Source organism: Misgurnus anguillicaudatus, chromosome 24 (genome assembly GCF_027580225.2).
Source record: "Misgurnus anguillicaudatus chromosome 24, ASM2758022v2, whole genome shotgun sequence".
Classification (NCBI taxonomy): Eukaryota; Metazoa; Chordata; class Actinopteri; order Cypriniformes; family Cobitidae; genus Misgurnus; species Misgurnus anguillicaudatus.
The window spans coordinates 11,369,666-11,396,376 of NC_073360.2; the positions used below are offsets into that span (position 1 = coordinate 11,369,666).

The 26,711-nt window shown below is 37.4% G+C and overlaps 1 protein-coding gene across 1 annotated transcript in view; it reads right to left on the minus strand.

Annotated features, from left to right (window-relative positions):
• Positions 1-26,711, minus strand: part of gbe1b (glucan (1,4-alpha-), branching enzyme 1b) — a 174,246-nt gene that overhangs the window by 127,271 nt on the left and 20,264 nt on the right. Inside the window, exons 2-6 of the mRNA XM_073863520.1 lie at positions 20,771-20,940; positions 16,245-16,360; positions 11,706-11,831; positions 10,172-10,307; positions 4,659-4,749 (exon numbers count right to left, since the gene is read on the minus strand). Of these exons, the coding sequence (XP_073719621.1) occupies positions 4,659-4,749; positions 10,172-10,307; positions 11,706-11,831; positions 16,245-16,360; positions 20,771-20,940 (639 nt within the window). The remainder of the gene's footprint in view (positions 1-4,658; positions 4,750-10,171; positions 10,308-11,705; positions 11,832-16,244; positions 16,361-20,770; positions 20,941-26,711) is intronic.

Genomic DNA, 26,711 nt, shown 5'->3' on the forward strand with positions numbered 1-26,711 from the left:
TCACGAATTTCCGTGTTATAGTCACAGAACATTTTGCTAATTTATCCGTGTCATTGTTATGGATCTCCGCATTTTACCGTGTCCGTACCACAGACTTTCTTTTCCGTGTCAGTTTCACGTATTGCTTATTCAATTGTTTTTCCTATTTTCTTACCATTTAAGCGTGGGTTTGGGATTAGAACGACTTTATGTAACATAAAATGACATCCTAACCCAAACCCAACTCTAACCCTAACGTCAGGCGACAATTGTTTAAAAATTCGGAAAAAAAATTCTATAAACCAATAGTTAAAGTGACATCCTAACCCAAATCCCAAATCTAACCCCAAACCTGCGCGAAAGTGGTTTAAAAATAGGAAAAACAATTGAGTAACCATTACTGAAAAAACGGAAAAGAAAGTCCGTGGTACGGACACGGAAAAATGCGGAGATCCGTGACAAAAACTATTCGGTGACTATACCGCGGAATTTGTGAGATCATGTTCGGCAGATGCTTTAATCCAAACACAACTTACGATGAATTACAAGGTATACATGTTTTTTATCAATATGTGTGTTCCCTGGGTTTGAACCATAGACTGAAAAAAAGATGGACGACGTGATGACGCTTTCTTCCATTGTAAGAAACGGAACGTAAAATGTACGATGATCGACACTGATACGCAAAAACATCAGTTTGGAGCCAGGGCATGCGCTGAATGAATCGTCTGTGGGGAGGTGGAGCATGGTATCAAACTTTCACCCAAACGCGCACCCAATTCAACCACGCCCCTTTGACTAGCTTGCTAAAATAAGTTAAGTTAAATACAACTCATTTTGTTGGTGTGAAATAACACAGAAATCAAAAATGAATAGTTAGTTATATCTTCAATCTTCCTTCGAGCTCCAGCAGTCCACTGAGAGAAGCTGTCAATCACAAATGTTATAATCATAACATCACGCCTCATTTCTAGAGCATCAAATTACTAGCTAAAATTAAATTTATCACAAAAATGAACATATATCAGCGTGATAACAACTACCTTAAAGGACCAAAACCATCTTTCGGAAAATTTTATTGGAAGTATATTTTATTTTTTTATTTTGACTCAAGTCCCGTTCGTTGGCATGGCAAGGGCGGGGTTTATGACTTGTACTGCATCCAGCCACCAGGGGACGATCAAAGAGCCAGCAGCTTCACTTTTGAGGATGTATGAGGCACACCCGGTTTAAACCCATGACCTTTTGTGCTGCTAACGCAATGCTTTACCACTGAGCTATACAGGAGACATGTCTGGTCATGTGGTGGCCCCTATGACAATAGAGACCGGAATAAAATAGCTTTTTCTAGGTCAATGATATGACAATCTCGTTTTAGAGACCATCATTTTAATCAATTCTTTTAAAGCACCATTCATTTCCCAATGTCTATCATGTTTCTGATTACAGCAGAGAAAAATATAAAACTTCATCCTCAAGTACCTTGCTCAAGGACACAATGCTAACAGCAAATATATTGTGCCTTCGATTTTAGCCTACAACGGTTAGGTCACACCATCCCCATAACGTGTGCGCACATGTGCGTGTTTATCACCAAACGTTTATCCCTCTCCGCAACAGCTGTGTTTAGCGTTGCGTTGCGACACGCATACGAATACATCAACCGTGCCACCTGAAAACAAACAAATATGCCAGTAAATAAAAATCAATCTAGGTTCGTTTACCACGTCATAGACACTAAGCAGAGGTCAAAGCCTCCGTCGGGGTCAACACATTGCTCCTTGCGGAACAAAAGGGTGAATGCAGCAGATTTCCATCAAGACTTTGTATCTGCTTCGTGTAATTGCTCTTCGAACCATCATCTCTCCTCCGGCTATCATCATATTACTTTCTGACGCGCGGTGACAACGATACCCCTCCGCCTGCTCCCGCCCCTTCCCAGCATCTAGACCTTGCACTTTTCAAACGGCTCGGGGAGATCAATCATGGGTGAAATTACTCTGTATACATTATACTCGCACTATAGGCTGTCTCCGGCGCTAGCAAGTAAGGTCGACGGACGGAATAAAGCACATAAATAAAGAATTCCTGCCCGTCTTCCTTTATCAGAGGCCTCTACCTCTCTACAGGATTAACTGCAAATGTGTTTACAGGGAGATTATCGGCCCCGTCACAGCAGCATCTCTGTGATTTGGGGCCATGGATGTGTGTGTGTGAGGGAGAGAGAACGAAAGCGCGAGAGAGAGAGAAAGAAAGACAGAAAGAGAGAGAGAGAGAGAGATGTAAAAATGATGAAAATGAATAAAAAGAAAATGTAAATATTAGATCAACTACAATGATCCATGAAAAAGACACTTCGCACCAATTGTTACATCGAAGTGGTAGAAAACTTTCTTCAAAATCCTTGTAAGCTGCATACCCAGACATCAAAGGGCACTCCTGCCACAAAAACTTTTCCAAAAGTTAGGAAGCAATGCAATTCTGTCAACTAAGATACATAGTTTGGGTAAAACTGTAAGAAAGCATAGCAAGTATACTTGGCTGATAAAAGAAGCCCAAAATGCACTGCAACGGGTTCATGTACTGTGAAGTTGCATAGACTAAATGTTTGTATTTTATTTAGAACTAAAACTGACCAATACAAACAGTCCCAATTAAAAAATTCTATTTCTATTTCTTTTTATTATTAGAGTATGATTATGCAGAAACACAATAAGCCCCACAATTAAACTTTTCATGGATTTTCATTATAAAGAATATTTACAATGATTATGTTTGCCGAGTGTTGCTTTTTCAAATGCATGCTCGAACTCGCAGTGATTTAGGATTAATAAGAACTTCATACTGATCAAAGAGCCATAGTATGTGAAAGAGCTGTGCATAATATCGCCGTTGCGATTCAGACCCGATATCGGACAGTCGGATAATCGTTATTATTAGTGTGGATCGCAAATTATTGTTATACCCCTACAATAAATACAAAAGGGGGGGATCATTCTTTACCATTTACAAGAATCAAATTTGTAACCGAGATGATAAGCATTGTTATAATGCGCGTATGCAGTGCCCCAAACCCTGGTATCGATTTTGTAATATCGAATTTGCCGATAAACGCCAACCTCTTGTGGCCATTTTGAGAATTGCGTGCTGGACTGCTTACTTTACTTTACTTTAATAAATCAACTTTAGTAAACATAACAGCCATAAATGCACAGATGAGATGTGTCATAAATGCCTAATATGCAACGCATGCAGCTTGGCTAAAAAAAGAGTCATGTAGATTGATATATTAAATCCTGTAACTTTACATGAACAGCCATAAATAAATGCTTGTGGGAAATAAAAAAAAAACGCTTAATCATTAAATCATTAGCCTCGTGAAAACACATTCAGGTTCACTCGCCGGGTTGAAGGCTGAAGCGCAACCGCATGTAACTAACTTTTAACAAGATTTAAGATTTAAGTTATATTAACATTTACTAGATAAACATTATTGCGCATCTAAGTAAATGTCTGTGGAAATTAATTAATTAGTTATTACCTCTGCGAGCTATGGCAGTTTGATACAGTTTATGCGTGAGTAAAAGCATAGATAACAGCACTTCGTCAACAGCTATAACAACAAAATATTAATTATTTTGACCTAAAATACCAGTAATTTTCACAAAATGCCTTACAGGAAAATTTTCTTCTAGAAATATATAAACATACAAATATATTTCCAATGAAAGAACAAACCCTCTGTGTCAACTTAACTAACAAACAAAACGGGAAATAAAAGTTTCATCCTAACTTTATTTGTTCTCTTTTTATAACCTATTAAATATGGGGAGGCTTCTCTTTAAAAATACAAAATTTTAAGCAAAAGGCTGAAAGACTTTTGTTAGAGATCCGATTCAGAAAGATGATCAAAACATACACAGAGTTTAAAATTTGTAAAATTAGTTTTGCTTCAGTTTTTTATATATTGGGTAAGAGGGCCATCTAGACCAGTGGTTCCCAAAATTTTTCAGCGTGCGGCCCCCCTTGTGTACGGCGCATTCCTTCGTGGCCCCCCAAAGAAAATTTTTGACAAAAAAACTTAAAATTTTAATAAAAAAAAACATTGAATTATACAAAAAAGTAGTGCTTTTGGTTAGTAGCCTTATTTTTTTAGGTTTAATTACAAAGAATTCATGATAAATTAACGTATTTCATAAAATGTCATAAAACTGGGGCCCCCCTGGCACCATCTTGCGGCCCCCAGTTTGAAAACCACTGATCTAGACAATAATAGCCAAATTAATGCTTACCTTAAAAACTCGTCAGGAAAGCGTCATTGGCAAGGAAATGTTTTCTCTTAATTGAAGAGATAACTTGTCAATGGCAGGGACAGCGTTAAAGGAACAGTATGTTTATTTTCAGCGGCATCTAGCAGTGAGATAACGAACTTTAACCAACCACAATTTCGAAACGCAACTATAGAAACATGACAGCGACTTCCATGTAAAGGGGCTTGCGGTGTATGTAGATAAAATCGTCTCATTCTAAGGTAATAAAAACAAACAGTTCGTGTATGTAAGGTCTTTAAACACCTCCGATATTAAAGTTATGTATTTTATATTGCATTTCTGTCAAGAGATCCTTCTAAAACTTACACATTGCACCTTAAACATTTCTCAATATTCAGAAATATTTACCTTGATGCAGCGAAGAAACTCGTGACCTGGTAACCAAAGCTGCCGTAATACGCATGCTCCATTATGGCCATCAGCTGAATACAGTTATAACCTGTGTGTATGATAGTAAAGAGAGTAGTGTTAGCAGATCTATGTCTATATGTCTATCTTTCAAGACATTTCAATGTGAACAACTATAATATTAATGATGATCTACATTATATAGACCTGTACCATGTATGGTACATTTTGATCATTTTAAAAGTTTAACAGTACCAGTCCACATCTATTTCTGTTGTATGGTAAATAAGTGTAAATATATTCACTTTCTGTTCAGTTTCTGCACAAATAAAAGACATACAGGCTTGAAATTAAATATATTTAAGTTAAATATATTTATTAAATTACTTAGGCAGACACTTTAATCCAACGTACATGCAAATTCTGATTTGACTAATTTATGAATATCAATGTAATATATTGTAAGTATAGATAGTATGAATTTGTTATTCCCTATAGCAATACATTCTAAACTCCCACACAGAGAACTATGACTCTGACATACATTCAAAACATTTTTTCATATTAATCAGACAATATGTGACCCTGTCTGTGAAAACACGGCTAAAGGTATTTTTTATGACTTACTGTTTCTGCATAAAATCATTTGACATAATGCTAAGAACAGTGAAAAAATATAACCTTGATATCTTTAAAATCAGACTTTTTCCATGTTTAAGTGCTATAATTGGGTCCCCTGTGCTTCTATCATCCCAGAAAATGTGAAAAAGATCAACCCAGTTTTGATAAACCATTCTTTGCAAGCATGTGAAAAACAGGTAATTAAAATGTGGCTCCCTTTGTGATGTCAGAAGGGGATAATACCGCCCCTTAATCTGCACTATCCAACCACAACACTGCCATTTAGTGCAGAGATCAGCTCATTTGCATTTTAAAGGACACACCCAGAACGCCACATTTTTGCTTACACCTAAAGTGGCAATTTTAACATGATGTAATAAATTATCTATATGGTATTTTGAGCTAAAACTTCACATACTTTGGGGACACAAAAGACTTATTTGACATCTTAAAAAAGTCTTGTGAAATGTCCCCTTTAAAACTGACTAAGTAAGGTCATGTCCAAGATTGAATGGTTGAAATCAAACTTTAATGCTCCTAATCTCATTATTAGATCACACTTTGGATTTCACAGACAGTCCTGGTCAACTACGAGGTACAGAAACATTTACCAAACCGTCAAACCCTACAAAACACCTTTTGTGCCCCTTCTAGCCATGACAGATGAGCATCCTCAAAAGAAGCAGAGTCTTTCATGCCAACACGTTGCCCGCACGACACGCAGCGGCCACTGGGATGTGCCGATTGAAGGACTCCTTGGGTCATACGCGGTCCCAGATCAGGCCGAAAAAAAAACATGCAACACGCAACTACACTGACACAGCTTTGAAACTGCAAGGGAAGGACTCGGGAGAGAGATTCAGCTTTTCACACACAATTGTTTTATTTTCTGAGCAGATTGGGTTATTTATTTATCTATCTCGCCATCTTCTTTGCCCGCTTCAGAGAAAGTTTGCTTATTTTTTGATGAGATGTGCAAGCACCAGGAGCTCAGAGAAATGTCTCACCGATGATGCGCACGCCCAGGCGCACAAACAGTACACACATGCCGAACGCTTTTCGAAGGGTTTTAGATGGCAGTACAGCAATTTTTCCAGGGAGATGCAAGGCGGTTACCACAAACTATGAGAAATCCTGGGACAGGAAGATACGGTGCACGGACATGTGCATGAATTATTCTATCACAGTATTTGTTATGGCAAACTGTATTGCAAGGCTTTAAAAAATGCCTGTCCTCCCACACAGGTTTTAAAAAAAATGGTTGTATACGCACTTCTGTTTTGCCTAAAAATAAAAAAGTATAAAACACAACAAGAACTTTATATTCGCAAAAAAAAAGTGGCCTTATATTTTGTCAGCCTTAAAGCGATACTCCAGACAAAATTACTGAAAATTACAACTTAAACCTCAAAAAAGTGCATCCATCCTTCACAGAAGTAATCCATACGGCTCCAAGGTGTTAATAAAGGTCATCTGCGGGCAATTGATCCGATTTAATAAGAAAAATATCCATATTTTAAACTTTATAAACTATAATAACTAGTTTCCGGTAACAATGCCATATTGGACTCACCCGATTCGTTCCCATGGCAACCAACGCTCACTACGCTAAAACTCTCGTGAATCACGTGAGTCCAAGATGGCGTCGTTACCGGAAGCTAGTTGTTATAGTCATCCCTGCGGCACTCGATTCCCAAAATCCAGTCTTCGAGACATTGTTTGTTTACACAAGCAAACAATAAAGCCTTCAAAACAGGTTTCTTGGATGCTGAATCACAAGTTAATGTTTGCAAATGTTTGTGATTAACCACCAGCCGAACCCATGCGATGCATGCATCACCCCAATCAGCGAACCGCAGGCTTCTGAACTCCATCTGCCGTACTCGAAAATGCACCCTACATCTCCAAAACACACACCCGCGTGCACTCGAACACACCTCTCTCCGCCAGCATCTATGATGGGACTAATAAACACTTCACAGGGTGGCAGAAGCCTGCAAACATGGTGTTGACCTACTCAACAGCCTCCCCACAACATTGGCATCGAGGCCAGTGGCTCATCATCTATACGGCGGGTCTGTCAGGTTAAGCACCACTGCAGTTCGGATACTTTGTGATGAAGGAGGAGCGCTGGCAGACAGAATTTCACCCCTCTCTGAATAAAAAATTACTTTCTACATATAACCAAAAAGTATGAAGTGCTCTGCGGCGTTGCTGCCGAGGGTGCATCTTTTTGACTGAACGTACTGTAAGTCGCTTTGGATAAAAGCGTCTGCCAAATGCATAAATGTAAATTTAATGGTTCCAGCACTTTTATCAAGTGCATAACATTGGAGCGCCTACTTGAGAGCAAATTCTCTCAACAAATCTTTTGAAAAGGATAAAGAGAAAAAAATAAAGGCAAGGTAAAATAAAAAATAAAATGACTATAGCTTTGTAAAGAAGTAAAACAAAAAAACAAAAAACAAAATTATAAAAAGCAAGTTAAAGGGATAGTTCACTTTAAAATGAAAATGCTGTCATCATTTACTCATCTTCATGTTATTTTAAACCTGTATGAATTTCTTTTTTCTGATGAACACAAAAGATGACATTTTGAAAAATGATGGTTAGCACACAGCATATAGTGTACATTGACTTACATAGTAGGAATAAAAAAATATTATGGAATTAAATGGGTACCATCAACTGTGTGCTTATCATCATTTATCAAAATATTTTCTTCATCATTTATCACAATACTTCCAAAATATTTTTTTCCTACTATGGAAGTGTGTGTATCCATTATTTCTCAAAATATTATCTTTTGCGTTCATCAGAAAAAAAGAAATTTAAACAGGTTTAAAACAACATGAAGATGAGTAAATGATGACAGAATTTTCATTTTAAAGTGAACTATCCATTTAATAAGCAAACAAACAAGAAAAACAAAACACATAAACAAAATAAAAAAAGAAAAGAAACAAAAAGTTGTTTTATGAGCATATTATTATAAAAACAATCCTATTATTAATTTAATTCCACTTTTTTATCAAAATTAGTAAAAGGGGACCTATTTTGGCCATTTTTACAATATGTAATATCCATGTCTCAGGTATGACTAGAATGTGTCTGTGAAGTTTTAGCCCGAAATATCCTACAGATCATTTATTATAGCATGTCCAAAATGCACATATTTGGATGTGAGAGCAAAAAAGCGCGTGTACCTTTAAATGCAAAAGAGCTCAAGGTCCTCACGCCCTTATCAACAGACTTACAACAATTTAGTGATTTCGGCTAAAAATAGATATAATTATTGTGAATGCAGTCCAAGATAATAATATCTGTAGCCGCATTAGCTCTACAACACATTTAGAAAAGCTTTTGGGTAACATTAACCAGTCAGTCAGTGGTTGTGGGTTGGGCATTGTTAGTGTGATATCACATTTACAAAAGAATCAAAGCAGCATGTCTAATGAGACAGGTTTGGATTAATGAGGATTAAAATAGGAGTAGGTGGATTTTCAATGCCAACACACATTTATGTCCAAACACATTGTAAAAGTGGATTTTGCATAAGAGGTGCCCTTTAAAGGGCGTGTTGCATGTTAACCACCAATGTCGATTAATGGGTACATATCTTACTCAAGATATGTATATCATTTTTAAAATGTCTCAAAAAGTGTCTTAAAGACCTTTTTTTTACATTTTTGGTATGGGGAAAAGTGGATGAAAGCCACAGCAAGAGCTATAGAGATAGATGAAACATTAATTGCCATTGAATACTTATGTATATAATATGGAAATCATATATACATAGTAGGAAATATATAATGCGGTATACTGCAAAGTTACCATGCTAATTATTATTTATGATATATATATAAAACTTTGCAAATCTACTGATTCGATCCATTCGTGTTATGACCACCAGGCTAGAGATTTTTAAACATCCTTAATCCACACTTGCTAAAATATATTGTTTTGTGAAATAAAAGGATGCTTTGATATATTGTAATCATAATGAATCGCACAATCATTTTATACACAGAATCAGCAGTCAGCAGCTGCAGCGCACTCTGATCCGACCGCATGCATACTGCAATAAACAGCCGTTCTGCGGCTTTTTACATGAAAGGACGACAGGCTATGCCATTTTGGGAGGGACCGCTCACTGATCCTCGTATTTTTATAAATCCTTGACATGGTTGGATATGCCAAATGGGTTGAGCACTTTTATATACTTTGAGGCTGCACAGTTTGACCAGCGGGCTGCGGGAACCAGCTGCACATCACGCCGCCAGACGGTGTTGCTAATATAACTCGCAATTTATAACTATTATCAGACAGGCCCACCGGGAAAGTCACGACTCTCACGATTGGCGCGCCACTACTGACTGTAAGGAAGTGAGTGCGTTTTGGTCGCTGGTCGAGGGGCTTACCCGCGACCAAATGTGCTGTGCCTCACTCAGCACCCAGGATTTGAGGCATGCTGCCTGAATCTGTGCTGAAGATAGCATACACCCATTTCAGGCAAGATCATGGTCCCCCTCAAACCAGCACGCACGAGTATGTTAATTATTAGTTTACTTTTTTATCTATCTATCTGTCTCTGTCTGTCTGTGTGTCTGTCTGTATCTATGTATTTATCTATAATCTGCGCTATCTGAATACTGTACTTTACTCGTCTCTCTAGTTACTCTCAATGCTCTTAAGGCGGCTTTGGTGAATTCTCTCCCCAACGTGCGTTGTGGAGGAAAGGAGAATCATTGCAAACCGCTGTACTTTTTCGTATTATATTCCGTTTTGTGATACCCAACAACATAAAATACAATGGATAACAGTTTAAATGTTTATTACCAACAAGCCCTTTAAGTGCGACACTGTTTTGTGTTAATAAAGCAGCTTCTTACCAAGGTCTTTGATCCTAGGAATCACATTGTGTGTAAAGTTGCTGTAAGATGCCACTTTGCCCTCTGGAGACGCGATTCCAACGTGGGACTCATAGATACGTAAGCTCCTGGGCTTCGCTGGGCGAGGGTGCTTGTGCTGGTGAAAGAAAAATGTCTCTGGAGTTACTTTTTTATTCACATTCAACATACCTGACTATGCCACAAATAATTTCAGAAATCGTTGCATAGCAATATGACTAATAGCTGAAGGGCTCTAACAGACGTCTGTAATACACTTCCAGTCTTCACTTGCCATTGACGCACTATTACATCTACCATACACAAATGTTTTTAATACAAACGGCTCATGGTGCATTTATGTGCCTCTTCTCACCTTACTATACATTTGCTTTGCTTTGAAACCCATTCATTTATACCTATAGGTCAAGTTCAAATGCATTACATATGCAGCACATAGGTAAACTTTAACTCTTTTCCCCGCCAGCATTTTTAAAAGAAGACGTCAGCCAGCGCCAGCATTTTTATGATTTTTTACAAAAGTGTAATGCCTTCCAGAAAATAGCAGGGTTTCCCGCAGCACTTTGCAGTTTGGGCGGCCCGCCTAAGCTGGGAAACCCTACCGCTTTAACTAGGTCATCCAAAAAAAATAAGTCGCTGCACAAAAGGCCATAAGTGTGCATCTCAGAGAATAGCGCAGACGCGCTTCACACCGCGAGTGGGCACGTGCGCCACACGGCCAAATGAGAGAAAGACGTGGTCCTTCACTGTCTTTAGTAGCAAGTTGATAAAAAATCTCGGAGAATAGTGCGGACGCACTTCACATCGCGAGCGTTCACGTGCGCCACATGGCCGAAATGGTCCGTCAACTGTCTGAAGGATAGCCGGTTGATAAAACGCGTGTCCGTGAGAACTGTAAGTGGACTTATGCTTTGGGTTTATTTAAGCCTGTTATTGTATTCGTCTATAGTTCTTGTGAAATTAAAGTAAGTTAGCTGGTGATTTTGTTGTTTGAGCAACCTGCTAGCTAGGTTTCACGTGCCTGTTGATTAGATATAATTGTTGAGCGCTCTTGCTCACGTTATTTATGTGCATTATTTACATGCTAAAGTAGTTACACTGCTTTAAGATAATGTAAATAATAGTGGGAAATAATACGTTTTTACAATATTCGCGCTATCTATCATCGTTCGCCAGACGTTCTACAACATCTGTTTGTGTTTATTAACCCTTTAGTTTCACTTCATCACGCAGCTTTTTTCATTAGAGGTATCTGTTAAAAACATTTAATTCATTAATAATCTAGTATGTGTCCATTTTCTGTCATAGTTTCTTTAAAATTAAGTTTTATTTGAGTGTTTTAAATAAAAAAATTTCATTTTCATCATGACGCGTACGCCCTGCCCCTTTGACTGCCACGCCCCCCGCCATGCACACCCGCCCAACCCTACCACCTTAACTAACAAATTTTCTGCAGGAAACCCTGCTATGGATGAAAAATAAAAGACAGAAATTATGTGGAGAAATAATCACTTACAATGTAAGGTTGAGGAGGGTCCCAATGTACCCAATCGTAGATGACGGATTTCTCAGGCTTGGTCACATACTTTGCCCAAGGTGAGATCCGGTACAGGCGCTCACCTGCTCTGGTGTGAACAACCACCTGGGAAGAGAGACAAATGAGAGATGTAATGGCAAGGGTACAACACGGGTGCTGGGTAAATCTGCTAAGAGAAAATATGTTTACAGCTGCCGGAAAACAGGGATAAAGGGCCAATCAGATGAAAAAGGTCACAGTGCACAAGCGAAAAGGACGAGTTTAGTCCGACCGCTGGAGGTGAAAGAGGTTGTGTGGAAAAACAAGACCTTTGAATTTATTCGCTTGGGTTTATCAGAAAACAGTTTGTGATTTGCACTATCAGCTTTTGTGTGTTACGAATTATTTAGAGAGAGAGAGAATCTGCAAGAAAAGATAATCAAAGGCAAATTACATGTTAGTGTGTTGGTTCTGGAATGGGCTTGGAATTTCGCTTCATAAGCGAAAACATACAAACATGAAAGAGCCACATGAATAATAAATCAAAAGCTTTTGGTTTTTACCAGTACTGTATGCTCTGGATGACAACTACAGTAAGATAGAACATGAAAGACCAAACTAATTGTGTATATGTATATTATGCACATTTAATGAGTAGTTTACCCCCAAAAAAATGGTTCAATGTTGCCGAGTGTCAGTTTTAATTTCATGACCACTGTCATACAGATTAGTGCAACATAAAGAATTAGTTTACGGGTACGCTGACGTTTTATGACTTTTGTAAAACTCCTGGTCACTGTGCGGCTGATATTTTTGATGTACCTTGGAAGAAAATTAGGTTATATAAGTTTCAAACAACATAGAGGCGAGAACAATTGCAGAATTTCCATTTCTGACACTGACCTTTCAATGTGACCGCATAAACTGTGTCAAACCATCTGTGGTTTACCTCCAAGTGAATGCTTCCTAAAGCTGTCTTTAATAAAGCCATTAGCCAGAACACATCATTGATCACGAACAGAAAGGGTCATTGAATCCGTTGTGTACTATTGGCAAATGCTATTTGTAGCCCTAGCAAAACGATTCACATCCAGATACGAACATCATCATGTGTCTCAGGCTTGACAACAGAAGCAATCTTTCGAAAGGATTGTTCAGAGTCAGTTTGTGAATTTATGGTCAGAGTGTGTTTTATTCCCATTGATCTGTAAGATTGCAGACGTGGTGTAGTGATGGACAGCACATGATCTGAATTAGATTTTGTTTGCATTACAATTGTATGTCTTGAATCTCAAGAGCATGTAGAATTACACATTATGTGAATTAAATAAAGTTAAAAAATGAAGAAAAATTCACAAAATGGTCCTTAGCTGTCACTGAGGCGGTACCCTTTCAAAAAGTACACCTCTACACCTAAAAAGTTCATATTATTAGTACCTCAGAGGTACATAGTGGTACCAAAGAGTGAATATTATGGTGCTTTTCCATTGCATAGTACCCCACGGGTCAGGTCGTATCAGCTCACCTTACTTTGGCTTGGTTAGCTTTTCCATTAAGTTTAGTATCAATTCAGTTTGGGAGGGATTTTACAGGTAGGTGTGCTGCCTACTGCTGTGACATCATACAAAAAGTGGGAGCGAGCATCATTGGAATGCAGTGTTTCCCATACATTCATTTATTTGTCAGTCCGCTACAAAATTAAAATTGATCACCACAAATAGATGTTTGCACATAGTGTTTATCACTATACCTCTGTCTCACATGACAGTTTTTGTATAAACACCCGTGGCGGCAATCGATGAAGTTACAAAATCCGTCCTAAGACGCGGATATGCGCATTGCGAATATGCGCCCACAAACTGCAAGGAAAACACTGGTATGGTGTTCCTGATTCTCAGCCTGTGGATGTTTTTCACCACTTAAAGGAAGTTTGAGAACTTACAACAAAGCACAGATGACAACAAAGCTAATCTTTTACATTATAGCGATGACGCTTGTAGTGACGATTTTCTCAGACCAATCAGTGATCTACAGTGTTTTCGCATCACGTTTTGGTATAAGCTCGGCTCCCTTGGAACCCCAACCGAGGTGGTACTAAAAAAAAAGTATTAGGTACTACGTACTGTAACCAGTGAAAAAGCCCCCAAAAGTAAGCTAACCCGACCCAACGCATGGGGTACTATGCAATAGAAAAGTGCCATTAGTACCTAAAGAATACATACTGGTACCAAATGTATACATAACTGTACCTGAATCTGTCTTTGTCAGGTGATGTCACGCTCAAGAAAACCGAAGTACATTATGGGCGTAACTACCATTTAAGATATTTTCTCTGTTTTGTTGTGTTACTTAAGTTTGGTGATTTATTTACTCACAATCTCTCCACTTGTAATCTTTTCTTTTGCTTACAGTCAGTAGCTAGCGATACCTGCAAAATGGTGCTTCGGTGACATCACACACCTTTAAACCACCAATGGTAAGACCGATGATAAATATTACAGGGTTCCCACACCTTAGTAAACTTCAAATTCAAGGACCTTTCAAGGACTTTCCAGGTCTAATACCCTCAAATTCAAGGACTAAATGTGGGGAGACATTTTAAGTGAGAGCAAGATTACATTGTGTTACCTTTTAAGATACATTGTTACAGTTCCCTTTCGAGGGAACTCGGGCTGCGTCACTGCGGTGACCCTTTGGGAACGCCTCCAGGGGTAAGTGCGTCTGAATGTGTATATCAAATTCAACCAATGGTGAGGCTTAAAGACAAAGACAGGGTGACGCGGGAGCCAGGAAGTATATCGCTATCTGAAATATTGCCAAAGACGCCGTTGCAGGGATGCAGGAAGTATGGCAAGGGAGACGCAGTGTCTCATTCCCTTCTCAGGGAACAACAGTTACATACGTAACCAAAGACGTTCTCATGTGTCAAACACAACAACTATGCAAAAAAGCATTTTGGTATAAATCAACATTCGCATACAGAAGATATAAGCATTTAAAGCGAACAGTTTAGCACGTGTTATTTGAACTGAGCATCCTGTGGGTGTGGCTAATCTGATCCAAACTCCATCCTGTGAACTAAAATGAACATTCATTGTCAGCCCTGACAGAAACCCATAAATAACATCCAGGTTTCCAGCCTGTCCGCCAAACAAAAGCTGGACATGAAGCACGCGTACTATCCTAAAGTGCTAAAGTCACTCTCCTCCGTTCCCTTGTGCAGTCACGCGATGGTCAGTACGATACACCGGATCGATAGCCGAGCATCTCTCTTTTTCAATGTCTCCCTGGGGAGCTCTCTATCCTGAACCTTGAACGCTCTCCTCCTCTCTTTCCTAGCCAAAAAGCGAATGGATCATTTGATACTACCTTCCATAAGCTGCCGTTGTGAGGTAATGACCGGGCCATTGGCACCTGCAGGTGACCTGCGGAGCGCAGTCCCAGTGGGGCTCAATCATTAGCTGCTCTTCTCCCGAGGACACCGAGAAGCACCGGGCCGTCATGCCGCAGGCCTGCCAGTTTATACAATTACAGAGAAAGGACGTGTGAACAGGCAGATGCTGAGCCAGACGGGCTTAAGGAGAAAATAGGAGAAAATAGCAGACGCACGGTGCCGATAAAAGGTTCGTCGTGAAGGATAAATGGATAATGATAAAACCGTATTAAAAGGAGTATCCATTTATGTCCGTCACTTTATAGATTTATAGTCTGTCTGGTCAAATTATAGATTAGGGGTATTTTATCTTTTTATTATACTAAAATCATCCTGAATTGGATAAAACATCCAGTTTTGACAAAGCAAGGTCACGGTGTTACGATATGAGTCAGTTGCGTGAATCAGAGAAAGTAGGACAATCGTGCATATTTAAGAGCGATTTTCAATGAAAATATGATCCAGTTGACACTCAACAAGTTTAGGGCCTGATCTCAGGTCTGCTGTACCGAACTGTACTGTTATACTGTACCTAACCACTCCTCCCCAACCCAAAATAAAACATATATAATAGTGCCAAGGCTTCGCAAAGCATAATAGACACTATAAGCAAAAGAGCCGTAGTGACACAATACAAAATAAGTACAGTACATGATGAACAGATGATGTCAATCCAAACAGGAAAGTCTTTCAAAAAGTTGTCACGTTGATAAAAGCTCAATTTTTTCCTCTTTGGAATAACATTAATAAATGAAAACAGGTCCAGGTTTGATTTGACACGGACTTTAATTGAATATACAAGTCCATAACGGAGTGAAAAGCCAGACCGCTCCTCCGGGACCGGGCTTTAATTTGTTTAAAATTAAAGCTCCATGTTTTAAACCTCATGGGTGTGAAAGAACAAATTAAACCGGAGTTATTAAAAACATATGCTGTTGAGGAGCAACAATTGGCTTGAATGTTGCCGCCGTCCCTTTAACATTGACAAGTCATCCATAAAACGGCTGAATATTCGATCCAGCCTGTCAGAGCGTGAGGGCTTCATAATACCTCAGTGCATCGTTCAGACTAATGAAGTAAACACAGCAGCTAACGCGTCTGCTCACCTTCAGCTTGGAGTTGTGACTGACAGCAGGTGTTCCGTCCTGTTTAGGCGGTATGCGCAGTTCCCATTTCCCAAACTCCTTTTTCTGGTAGGGATGCGAGAAATTGTCCCAGCCATCTATTAAGGTGGAAGAATACATGCAATTATTATCCAAACACATTGCAGTATAAAGTACAAAAGTGGTATTTAGAACTAAACCTTTTTGAGCCGAGAAATTTGTATGCATTTTACAAGTTGGATAATTTGTACGAAGTGAATCATACAAAAACGTACAATAATGATATTCAACATCACAGGGGCAAATGTAGTAATTTGTTCGTACAAATCGGCTACGAATTAGTCACATCATAAGATACGTACAAATTGCCCAACGCTATCTCATGGCAATACGTACGTATTTTACGAGGTGGCTAATTCGTGTGAAATCATACAAAGTAAATTATACAAAAACATACAATTATAAGAAAAGAAATAATGATATCGCAATCCTAAACTTAACAACACATGGGCAAAAGTAAATTGTACAAAAATGTAGTCATTTGTCTGTACAAATTGGCTACGAATTAGCCCCCTCGTAAGATACGTACAAATTGCCCAACGCTTTCTTATTGCAATATGTACGTATTTTACGAGGTGGCCAATTTGTGTGAATTCATATGAAGTAAATCATACAAAAACATACAATTATAAGAAAAGAAATAATGATACGGCAACCCTAAACTTAACAACACATGGGCAAAAGTAAATTGTACAAAAATTTTGTCATTTGTTCGTACAAATTGGCTACAAATAAGCCACCTCGTAACATATGTACAAATTGTCCAACGCTATCTCATTGCAATTCATACGTATTTTACAAGGAGGCTAATTCGTATTAAGTTGTATGACCACATTTATAAATTTTTGTATAATTGGCTTTTGCCCCGTGACGTGGGGTTAGGGGTGGTGTTTGCAAAATGCCCCTATTTAGGTGGGAGCAAAAAACGAGCTCTTAATGTCTTTAAAGTTGAGCAATACTGTAGTAATAGTGATGGTTGTCTAGTTAATATATTATGGATAGCAGCATTATATATTCTCAGCGAAATTAATTACTAAAATTCACTGCTTATATAAAAGCCATGTAAGTTATGCCCAGTAACCAAAGACTACAACATTTGGCCTGCAGTCTGTAAAGTCTTGCTTATATAAGACAAAACCTACACTTTTTAATGACTGGAAAAGATGGCAAACAAATTCTGCATTCTTGCACTTTCTTGGCGAGAAATCTTCTGCCAAACTTTTCACATACAAAGGGTTTCAAAAGAAAAGCTTTAGTGACTTCTGACTGCATTCGCTCTTGTAGGCATCTCAGATAACCTTGAAGGGAATCTTGTGTTTTTGTCTTAAGCCGAGCACAATGTTCTTTCATCTAGTTTAAGATGAAAAAATCTCTGTCAAAGAGAACAAACAGTCAGCTATAAATTGACACAAGTTCAAAATGAGCAGACGGACCCCGGCAATACTCCTGTATTAAAAAAAAGAGTTGTATGATTTATGAATTCTGCACCAGGAGAAAACAGTACAATAAAACTCTTGATACTGTATATATATTATGAAACACTCCCTTACAGCTTTTGTGCCTTTTCTAAAATACTTTAATACTTGTACAAAATCAACAAGAAAATCAAACATTATTTTAATACTGTATTGTATACAATGTTAAAGAAATAGTTTAGATTCTGAGGCCATTCCAAGTCTATTTAATTTGCTTTTTTCTGTTACACAGAAATGTCTTAAGATGTACTGGCCACTCCATATAATTAAAAGACACTGAAATTGTTAGGCCAAAAATACTGTATTCATATGACTCATTTGCGCTATATTTAAGTCTTTTCAAGTCATTCAATTTTTTTTGTAAAGAACTATAATAAATGCAATGAACTTTTGTAATGTAATAACTTAAAAAAACATTTCATCATATCTATATTTTTTTCTCTGCTTACAAACTCTTAAATATTGGTATTTTCTTCAAAAATAATTTTTTAAGCAAAAAGCTGAAATAATTTTTAAAATAAAAATATTTATATTATTTTTACATTTTAAAAATAAGTAATTTAGTTATAGATCAGATTCATAATGATTATCAAAACTAGAGATCGACCGATACTCATTTTTTTAAACCGATGCCAATAACAAATATTTGGATGCTTATGTGCCCGATAACCGATATGCTGAACCGATTTTTGTTTACTGTTATACTTCTGTTTTTGACATAATAATTACTACAACACTACTGAACTGAACAAACCCTTATAATAATAATCATCATCACAATCACTCCCTCTTTGCATACAAAGTAATAAATAGAGGGGTCTGAAAGAGTGAAGAATAATATTAATTTAATGAATAATGTAGAAACTATATTCCCAATACATGGACCATTCCAAACACCCCTATCATTTCGTCAGAAATGGACTGATCCAATGTTCGCGCTGCGGTTGGCAGCGGGAGAGAAAAGTATAGCGGAGTTGGCTGCGTGTTATACATAGTTTATAGAGTAAAACAGGTGGATTAAGTGCCTTTTTTGGAATAATATGGTTGTTTTGATCAGCAACATGTAGCCTTCAGCAGTAAAACAAGTAGTTAGCAAAGAGGTTTTACAAATAATATCACTGACTGGAATACTACATTCATGAAAGTAACAAACAAAACGGCTTATATACTGAATTTCTTAACTGGTAATGTTATTTGATGTCAGAATAATTAATATTTTGTTGTTATAGCTTATGAAATGGCTGTTGACAGCGCTGTTATCTATGCATTTACTCACGCATTCACTGTATCAAACTGTGACCGCTTGCGGAGGTAATAAATAATTAATTAATATCCACAGACATTTATATAGATATTTTAGCAAAATAATGTTTATCTGGTAAATTTTAATATAACTTAGGGTAAATCTTGTTAAAAGCTTCAGCCTTCAACCCCGGTAAGTGAACAGCACGTGATTTTGTGAGTTCGTCTCTATTCTTGGACAAACTGCATACATTGCTTTTAATATATCAACTTATTTAACATAACATACATTAATGCACAAATAAGATGTGTTATAAATGCCTCAGATGCAAAGTAAGTATACTCAAAGTCCTTTTAATGAAGTCGCGTCACTCCGCCGTCATATTTGCTGTGCACGCTGCTGCTGCTGTAAGCTCCTCTCCTCAGATGCGTCCAGCGCGCAATTCTCAATTCTCTCGTTTATCGGTCAATCCGATATCACAAACCCGATATCCGATCATCGGAAAATGCTCAAATATCGGGGGAAATATCGGAAAACAGATATATCGGTCGATCTCTAATCAAAACATACACAGATTTTAAAATTAATAAATCATTTTTGGCTTCAGTTTTTCTATAAATTGGGTAAGTGCACAATTATCTAGTGATAATCGCGGTATACCGGATAACAATAAAACTCATCAGGAACTTTTTTCCATGCAAATGTTTTCTCTTAACTGACGTAATAATTCGTCAATGGCGGGGAAAGAGTGTGACAATGTGTGACCTCTATGTAAGGTTTGAAGTCACGTGACCAATCATTACGATTGTTAAGAACCAAATATTCAATTTGAGAGCTACAAGTAACAGATTTTTAGTAAAAAAACAAAATAGTAAAATATGACTGTTCTTCACGCAAAGCTATAAAATGATTTTAACTCTTTGCCGCCATTGACGAGATAACTCGTCAATTAAGAGAAAATGCTTCCCTGCCAATGACGAGAATTTCTGGCTTTCCGCAATACCGCTATTATCCACCAGGCGCACTTCCGGAACTTATACAACCCGTAAGTAGTGCCTCACGCTAAAAAGAAAGAACTCCGTGTATGTTTAAAAAGATCGCTCTGCATCTGATCTCTATCAAAAGTCCTTCACGAAAATGGAATTATCTCAGCTTTTTGCTCAAAATTGGGTGTTTTTGAAGAAACCTACCCATATTTGAGAGGTGATAAAAAGAGAACTAATGAAGGTAGGGTGAAACTTTTTTTTTGAAAGCAGAGGGTCTGATCTTCATTCATTTGATATATTGTTTGTTTATATATTTAAAGAAGAACATTTTCTGGAAGGCATTAAACTTTTGTGAAAATCATGAAAAATGCTGGCGCTGGCTGGCAACTTTTAAAAAAATGCTGGTGGGGAAAGAGTTAATAGACTTAAAAGGTAGTCCATATGCTATATTAAAAAATGTTTTGTTTTTTGTAGTGCTTAAAAGCCCTAGTTCCAATTCACTTTTACTATATTATAGAGAGTGGGTCATACATTATTTAAAATGCAGTGAAACACAAATAGAGACAAAGTAATTTATGTGGGTTTGGAACAAAATGAGGGCAAATAAATGATGACAGAATTTTCATTCATATAAAGATGAACATAAACTGTCTATGACAATTTAAAACCTTATGACATATTGAATTTTGCCCCAGCAATTTCTCCACAAAACACAATGACCTTCTGTCTGAAATGCCCAAACAAATTCAATGTTAAAATACATACTGAAGTCTCCAGTAAGAAATAGGGCCTCAGCAGCCGGGGCCCACTCCTTAAAGATGAGGCTGTTGTCAGGCATCCTCCGTACGCCGAAACTCTTATAGCTACTTGTGAACTGATCAATGCCTCCTTCGGCCTCTTCGAGGAGTGCGAGCTGTTTTTCAAACAGCCCATACCTTTAAAAACAAAGAGAGGAAAACTTCTTAACAAACGTGGATAGGGTTAGACATATACAATCTGTCTGTTTTGCCTCACATACATAAGCAAATTCACGCTATGAAAAAATAACATCAGTAAGCATCAGTGTACTGTATACAGCATACAGTATCATAAAGACGCTACAGGCAAAATACAAAACAAATATTTCCCAAAAGAGAGACAAACAAACTGAGAAATATGAAAAGCTGTTTAAACAATTCATTTGGCATCCAAGAGTGTAACTTATTCATATATAATTCATAATAACATAAATCATACTATTTTTCTTGCTCATGTTCTATATGGTTACCATCAAACAACCCTTAGCAGAATCACATTTACCCTTAGGATCGTCTTTGAAAGTTAAGTTCAGAAAACAGTCGCCCACTCATATATATACTGATGCAAGGAGTCATCGACCCGCCATCTTCTGTACATATTACTTCACCCGCAGACACAAAACACCCATTTCACTTCTGTTTTCAATCCCAACAACCCGCTTTAAAAGAAATATGGGCATAAATCCAGCCGACTGCTGCTGGCTTGTAGTTTATTTCACAAGGCAGATCAAGTTCACCTCCCACTTTCTGGCCATTAACAATGGTGTACCGCAAGGCTCTGTACTCCTCCCACTTAACAAATGACAGTATGTACCTTGTGATGACAAAACAAACGTTTTTTTATTTTCTTAAGTTTCCTGCCACTTATCAATGCTAGAAATATGTTTGCTCAGCCATCAGTGGGCAGGACGGTCATTATGTTATTAACACGCCAGAGACTGATAAAGAAACATTTTAGTAATGCAAAAACGTTTACTGGAAAAATAATAGTTTTCCGGATGGGTTTAGATTCATCCAAGACTATGCCTTAGTTGGGTGATTCTCACGAAACCATTGAAACACCACGGCACTAATGATTTTAGCTTTAAAATGTGTAATATAGTAACATTAAAAAGCATCAGAATTAACACAATACTGTGTTCTACCTTGCACAATGTGTGATTTCAACATAAGAATTTATATTTGGTAATTTTATCTCATTTTCTGCTGAAATTCTCATTACCGCAATGTGTCCGGCTGTGTTTGAACATGCGTTATGTTGTAATTTAATCAAATTAACACAAAAATATTAAGAAAAAAAATAAATGGATGTTTTGCTAGACTACTTTAGATGACAGAAAAAATATTTACTGAATATTCATGTATAATAATAATGAAGAAAAATTAGGAAAATGATGTGTCCATGCCTGATGTTCTCATCCTCCGTAACACTTTTTGAGAACAGTTTAAGCACACATACAGAATTTTAATAAAGTTTGATTTTGAGTGACCAAGCACATGGACCAGTTACTTCAAGATGGCTACCAGGTAAGATCACTTTTTTACAGTTAATTTAAAATATTGTCTTGTCAGAATGCTTACACGACATTTTGATTATCATTACCGCAACAGATGCTTATTAAATGTTAATTTAATTAATAGAAGCATAATACTTTGATTTCAAATGCATGTGCAGAATCTACAAATTATGTTCTTTCAGGTTTGTCATGTCATTTTGAAAATATGTCAGTGTTGATGTTTTCTGACTGTTGCGGTAATGAGATTAGGACTAATTTTTTTAATTATGTTACAAAAAGTGTTAAATGATAAGTAAAAGTTTTTAAATTAATGTTCCCATTTACTCCAGACTTTGTTTTTCAATGTCTGGTGGGAAAAAAGTAAATTTAAGCAATTTTTACATTTTCGTGAGAATCACCCAGTTATATAAGGAAAATCAAATAGTTTTTACAAACATACCTTACAAAAAGCTATACCGGTGTACATCTTGAGACAAAACAATGGCACTGATATATGTTAAGATAGGTCAGTGCAAGATGTTTTTAAATTAGGGCTGCTCAAACATGCATTTTAGTCTGTGCCTAGTCTGGTGATAACGCCTCATAGTGTTTGCAGATTTACAGTATATTCAGTTTCATAATGGTTTTACAAATTGTGCTCAAGTGTTACATCATTTGAAGCAGCTGTTGTTTGCACTGATACCAGACTTATCATTCATTTATTATGAATAATCATATTTTTTGGTTTGCATCCAAGTTGCAAATTAAAAGAGAAAATGAGATAAATCACCATCAATTTTTAAAGCATTTGATTGATTGGATTACACACTGTACAAAAATAGCCCCGTAGCCCAGTAATACGAACCCGATTCCTGCAAAAACTACATACACTACAGTAAGATGTTGCTCATACCACCCACAATCTTTTCCCACAGTCAAACTTATCAGCTAGAAGTGTATGAAGCAATCATCTGATGTACTAACAATGACCTGCAACTTTGACGATAGTGTGATCTTCAAGCACTCACAGACCCCAAACTCTCCGTCTCTATCAACGGGCGGCAAATTGCGCTAACTGACGACTTGCAATTCCCTTTGCTCTCTAAAATGGCACATCAACACAGAGCATCTCATCATGAAGACACATTGTAGATTATCTTCCCCAGATAATCAAGGGAGTTCAAAGTCGGTCATCACCTCCTAGTTTGATTCTGCACAGCTATTACAGCGATTACATCCAGACGTCTGCATGCGGTAACAATGGAATATGTTAAAATGAAAAATCTGTCAGCGTTTACTTTACTTCATGTTGTTCTAAGCCTGTATACGTTTTTTTATTATGTGGACATCAAAAAAGAAGATATTTTGATAAATGATGGTAAGAAGCACACAGTTGACGGCAGCCATTGACTTTTTATAGTAGGAATACTGTGCTCCATGTCAGTAAAGATTACGGCGACTTTTACCTTCTGTAAAAAGGTCTGGAGAAATTACCTCAGGTAATGCTAATCCTGTGTGAATGGACCAGCTGTAAATATACATGTAAATTTAGTAATTTCCTGTAATTTTGCGCAGTTTTTTCAAATACTGTATAGAAAAGAAGCATTCACTTGCATTCTAAGCGGTGGAACAAGTCAGTGGCAAGTCCGTTAATGCATACACAGACATTTAAAGAGCACCTATTTCATTACAAAAAAAAAATATTTTGTGTATTTGGTATAATACAAAGTGTTTGCGTGGTTTATGGTTAAAAACACATTATTTTTCACATACCGTACATTTTTGTAGCTCCAGATTTTACTCTCTTTCTGAAACGCACGGATTTGAAAAGCTCTGTGTCTCTGATTGGCCAGCTATTCTGTACGTGGTGATTGATTTGAATACCTCTGACGTCAGCCGGAAATGTGACGCTCCTTACCATGTTTGAAAGATTCAGTCACAATGCAATGCTAACAGGAGTTAACTTACAGGCTGTGAGTCCGAAGCGGGAGGAATTATGATAATGTCGTTTTGTCTACATCACCAATCCCAGGAAGTAAACGGTTGCCTACAATCTGTGTGTTTGTTGTAGTCCAAGAAAAAAGATTTACGTTAGAGATGATAACTCGCGTCATTGTTTACTTTGGGGTTTGTACTTTTTGCATATATAGAGTTTGGTTCCAAATCGAGATAAGTCCATATATTTAACACCAGAAATAACACTTAATTTACGTACACAAAGGGCTGCACGATTAATTGAAAAATAATCGAAACCAAAATTCAAATACGTTAACCGACCCTATTTTATCATGTCGGTCATTTTTGGTTTTTAATACCAAGATGGCTGCTCAAACTCTGTACTGGCTTCACCTCACGCCGGTAAGTTAAGCGTTTATGTGCAATCCAGTCATTTATATAGATCAGTGACTAATACACACCTACACACCAAAGAAAATGTAAAATCGTGAATCTGACCAATCATGAGAAGGACTGCTTCCTCTGAACCGGTATCTGCAGGGCTCAATGCAAATAATTTTTTTAGTGGCCCGGTCAGGCCAGTGGTTCAGGTTTTCACCTGCCCTTACAAAATTTTTACTGGCCCCACCAAAAAATAATATTTTAAAATAATCATTCAAAAGTCAAATCTAATTGTTTACATATACAACAATCATGTCAAAAAGGCTCTTGACTGAAAACTGACAGGAAACTTTTTTTCAGGGTGTACTACTCAAGTAAATGTCTGCTTCCAAGATGTTAAATAATTACGTTTTTGTTTGGCCTCATAATTAGAGAGTGCCGGTGCCAACTTAACGTCTCTTATGGACTGCTGCTCTAAACTACAATTAATATTCAATATTATACATTTACTAAGAAACAAGCAAGTAAAAATTTTAACTATTGCCCAGATAGCTTCAAAATATCCTTACTGTTGAGTTCTCACAGACCTGGCAACCATCGTTGTATACGTGTACGTTTTCTGACATCTCTATTGAACTGTACCGACTCTCCTCGCCCAGTATATAATCTGTATTGTGCATTTACGTCCCGTAATTACATTCTATAAGCCGCTGCCATGTGTATATTGGAAAAAGCCGTACCTACAACTGTTTCTACCCGCCGTGGTCATTTCAAATGCTATTTTATTGTGTTCTATTTTAATGGAAGCCTTTCTGACATCATTGTGCGCAAAAACGTTAGCTGAAAATGGCTGTGACATTCAACAGCACAAAGAAAGATTTCAGCCTTAATAGAAATCATTTAAAATAAGAGTAGAGACAGAGAGTGGCTCTCCTGGGTTTATACTTGTTTATTTCTTACCAACCAATGCTGCTGTTTCACGGCTGTACATTCTGAGTCACTTAACATCTGCTTTTGAAACTTAAATGCTGGCGAAGACCTTATGGCTAATACTTATTCTTCAAAATGATCAATAGCGCTTAATATCCCCCCTGTCACCTACTGTTTATATGATTCCCAGCCCGGTTGGATGCCATCTCTTACAAGAATGAAATGAAGAATCTAAACAGCCAAGCACACAGTGAATGTCTAAAGCCTGCGGGGAAGTTTATGCGTACAGCCACTTGTGGAGACTTGTGTCACACACACTTTCATCCAAAGTGATATATAGTGCTTTCAAAGGTTGTACACATTTTATTTTACCAGTACGTGTGTGTGTGTGTGTGTGTGTGTGTGTGTGTGTGTTCCCTATGATTCAACCCCACAACTTTTCTGTACAATACTCTACTTAAAAGAGCTTCAGGAACTTCTCTGAGGCTTTACCAAAGCTCCTTTAAGGAAGTCGTGCCACACATGTTTGCAACACCCCCACGGCGGTTATTTCAGTTATGCAATAAAGTCCTATCTGCTTGAATTGGGAAAGACAGATATCTGTGAAACCATGTGCTAAAATCACAATTAACCAACATATATCTGATCAACAATTTAAACTGATATAAACTGTACTAGGGATGAGATTTTGTAGTAATTTAATATTTGATAATGAAGACATACATAGTTTTATTAAAAAATAGCCAACAGAACTGTTCGAATAGTACTGAATAATAGTGGAGAGCAGGGGCGAAAGTACCATTTATCAGAAAAACGAAATGTTTAAAGATAATGGGCCCCATCATACACCCGGCGCAAAGCGCTACGCAAGTGTTTATTGCTAGTTTCAGCACTGCACCATTATCATTTTTGGTGTGTTCAGGCGCATTGTTGATGCGTAGCTATTTTGAGGCAACTAAAATAGACTATGCCATTGACCAACTAAAACCTGCACTAAAGTCAATGGTGCAATATTGTTTTTGTTATTTAAAGTGCACCAATGGTCCAATGTACATTTCATTTTAGGGCTTAAACATTTCATCGAGTTACTCCAATAACACGATTCAAAAAATTCCTTGAGGAAGCCTCGTTAAATTCCGAAGACAC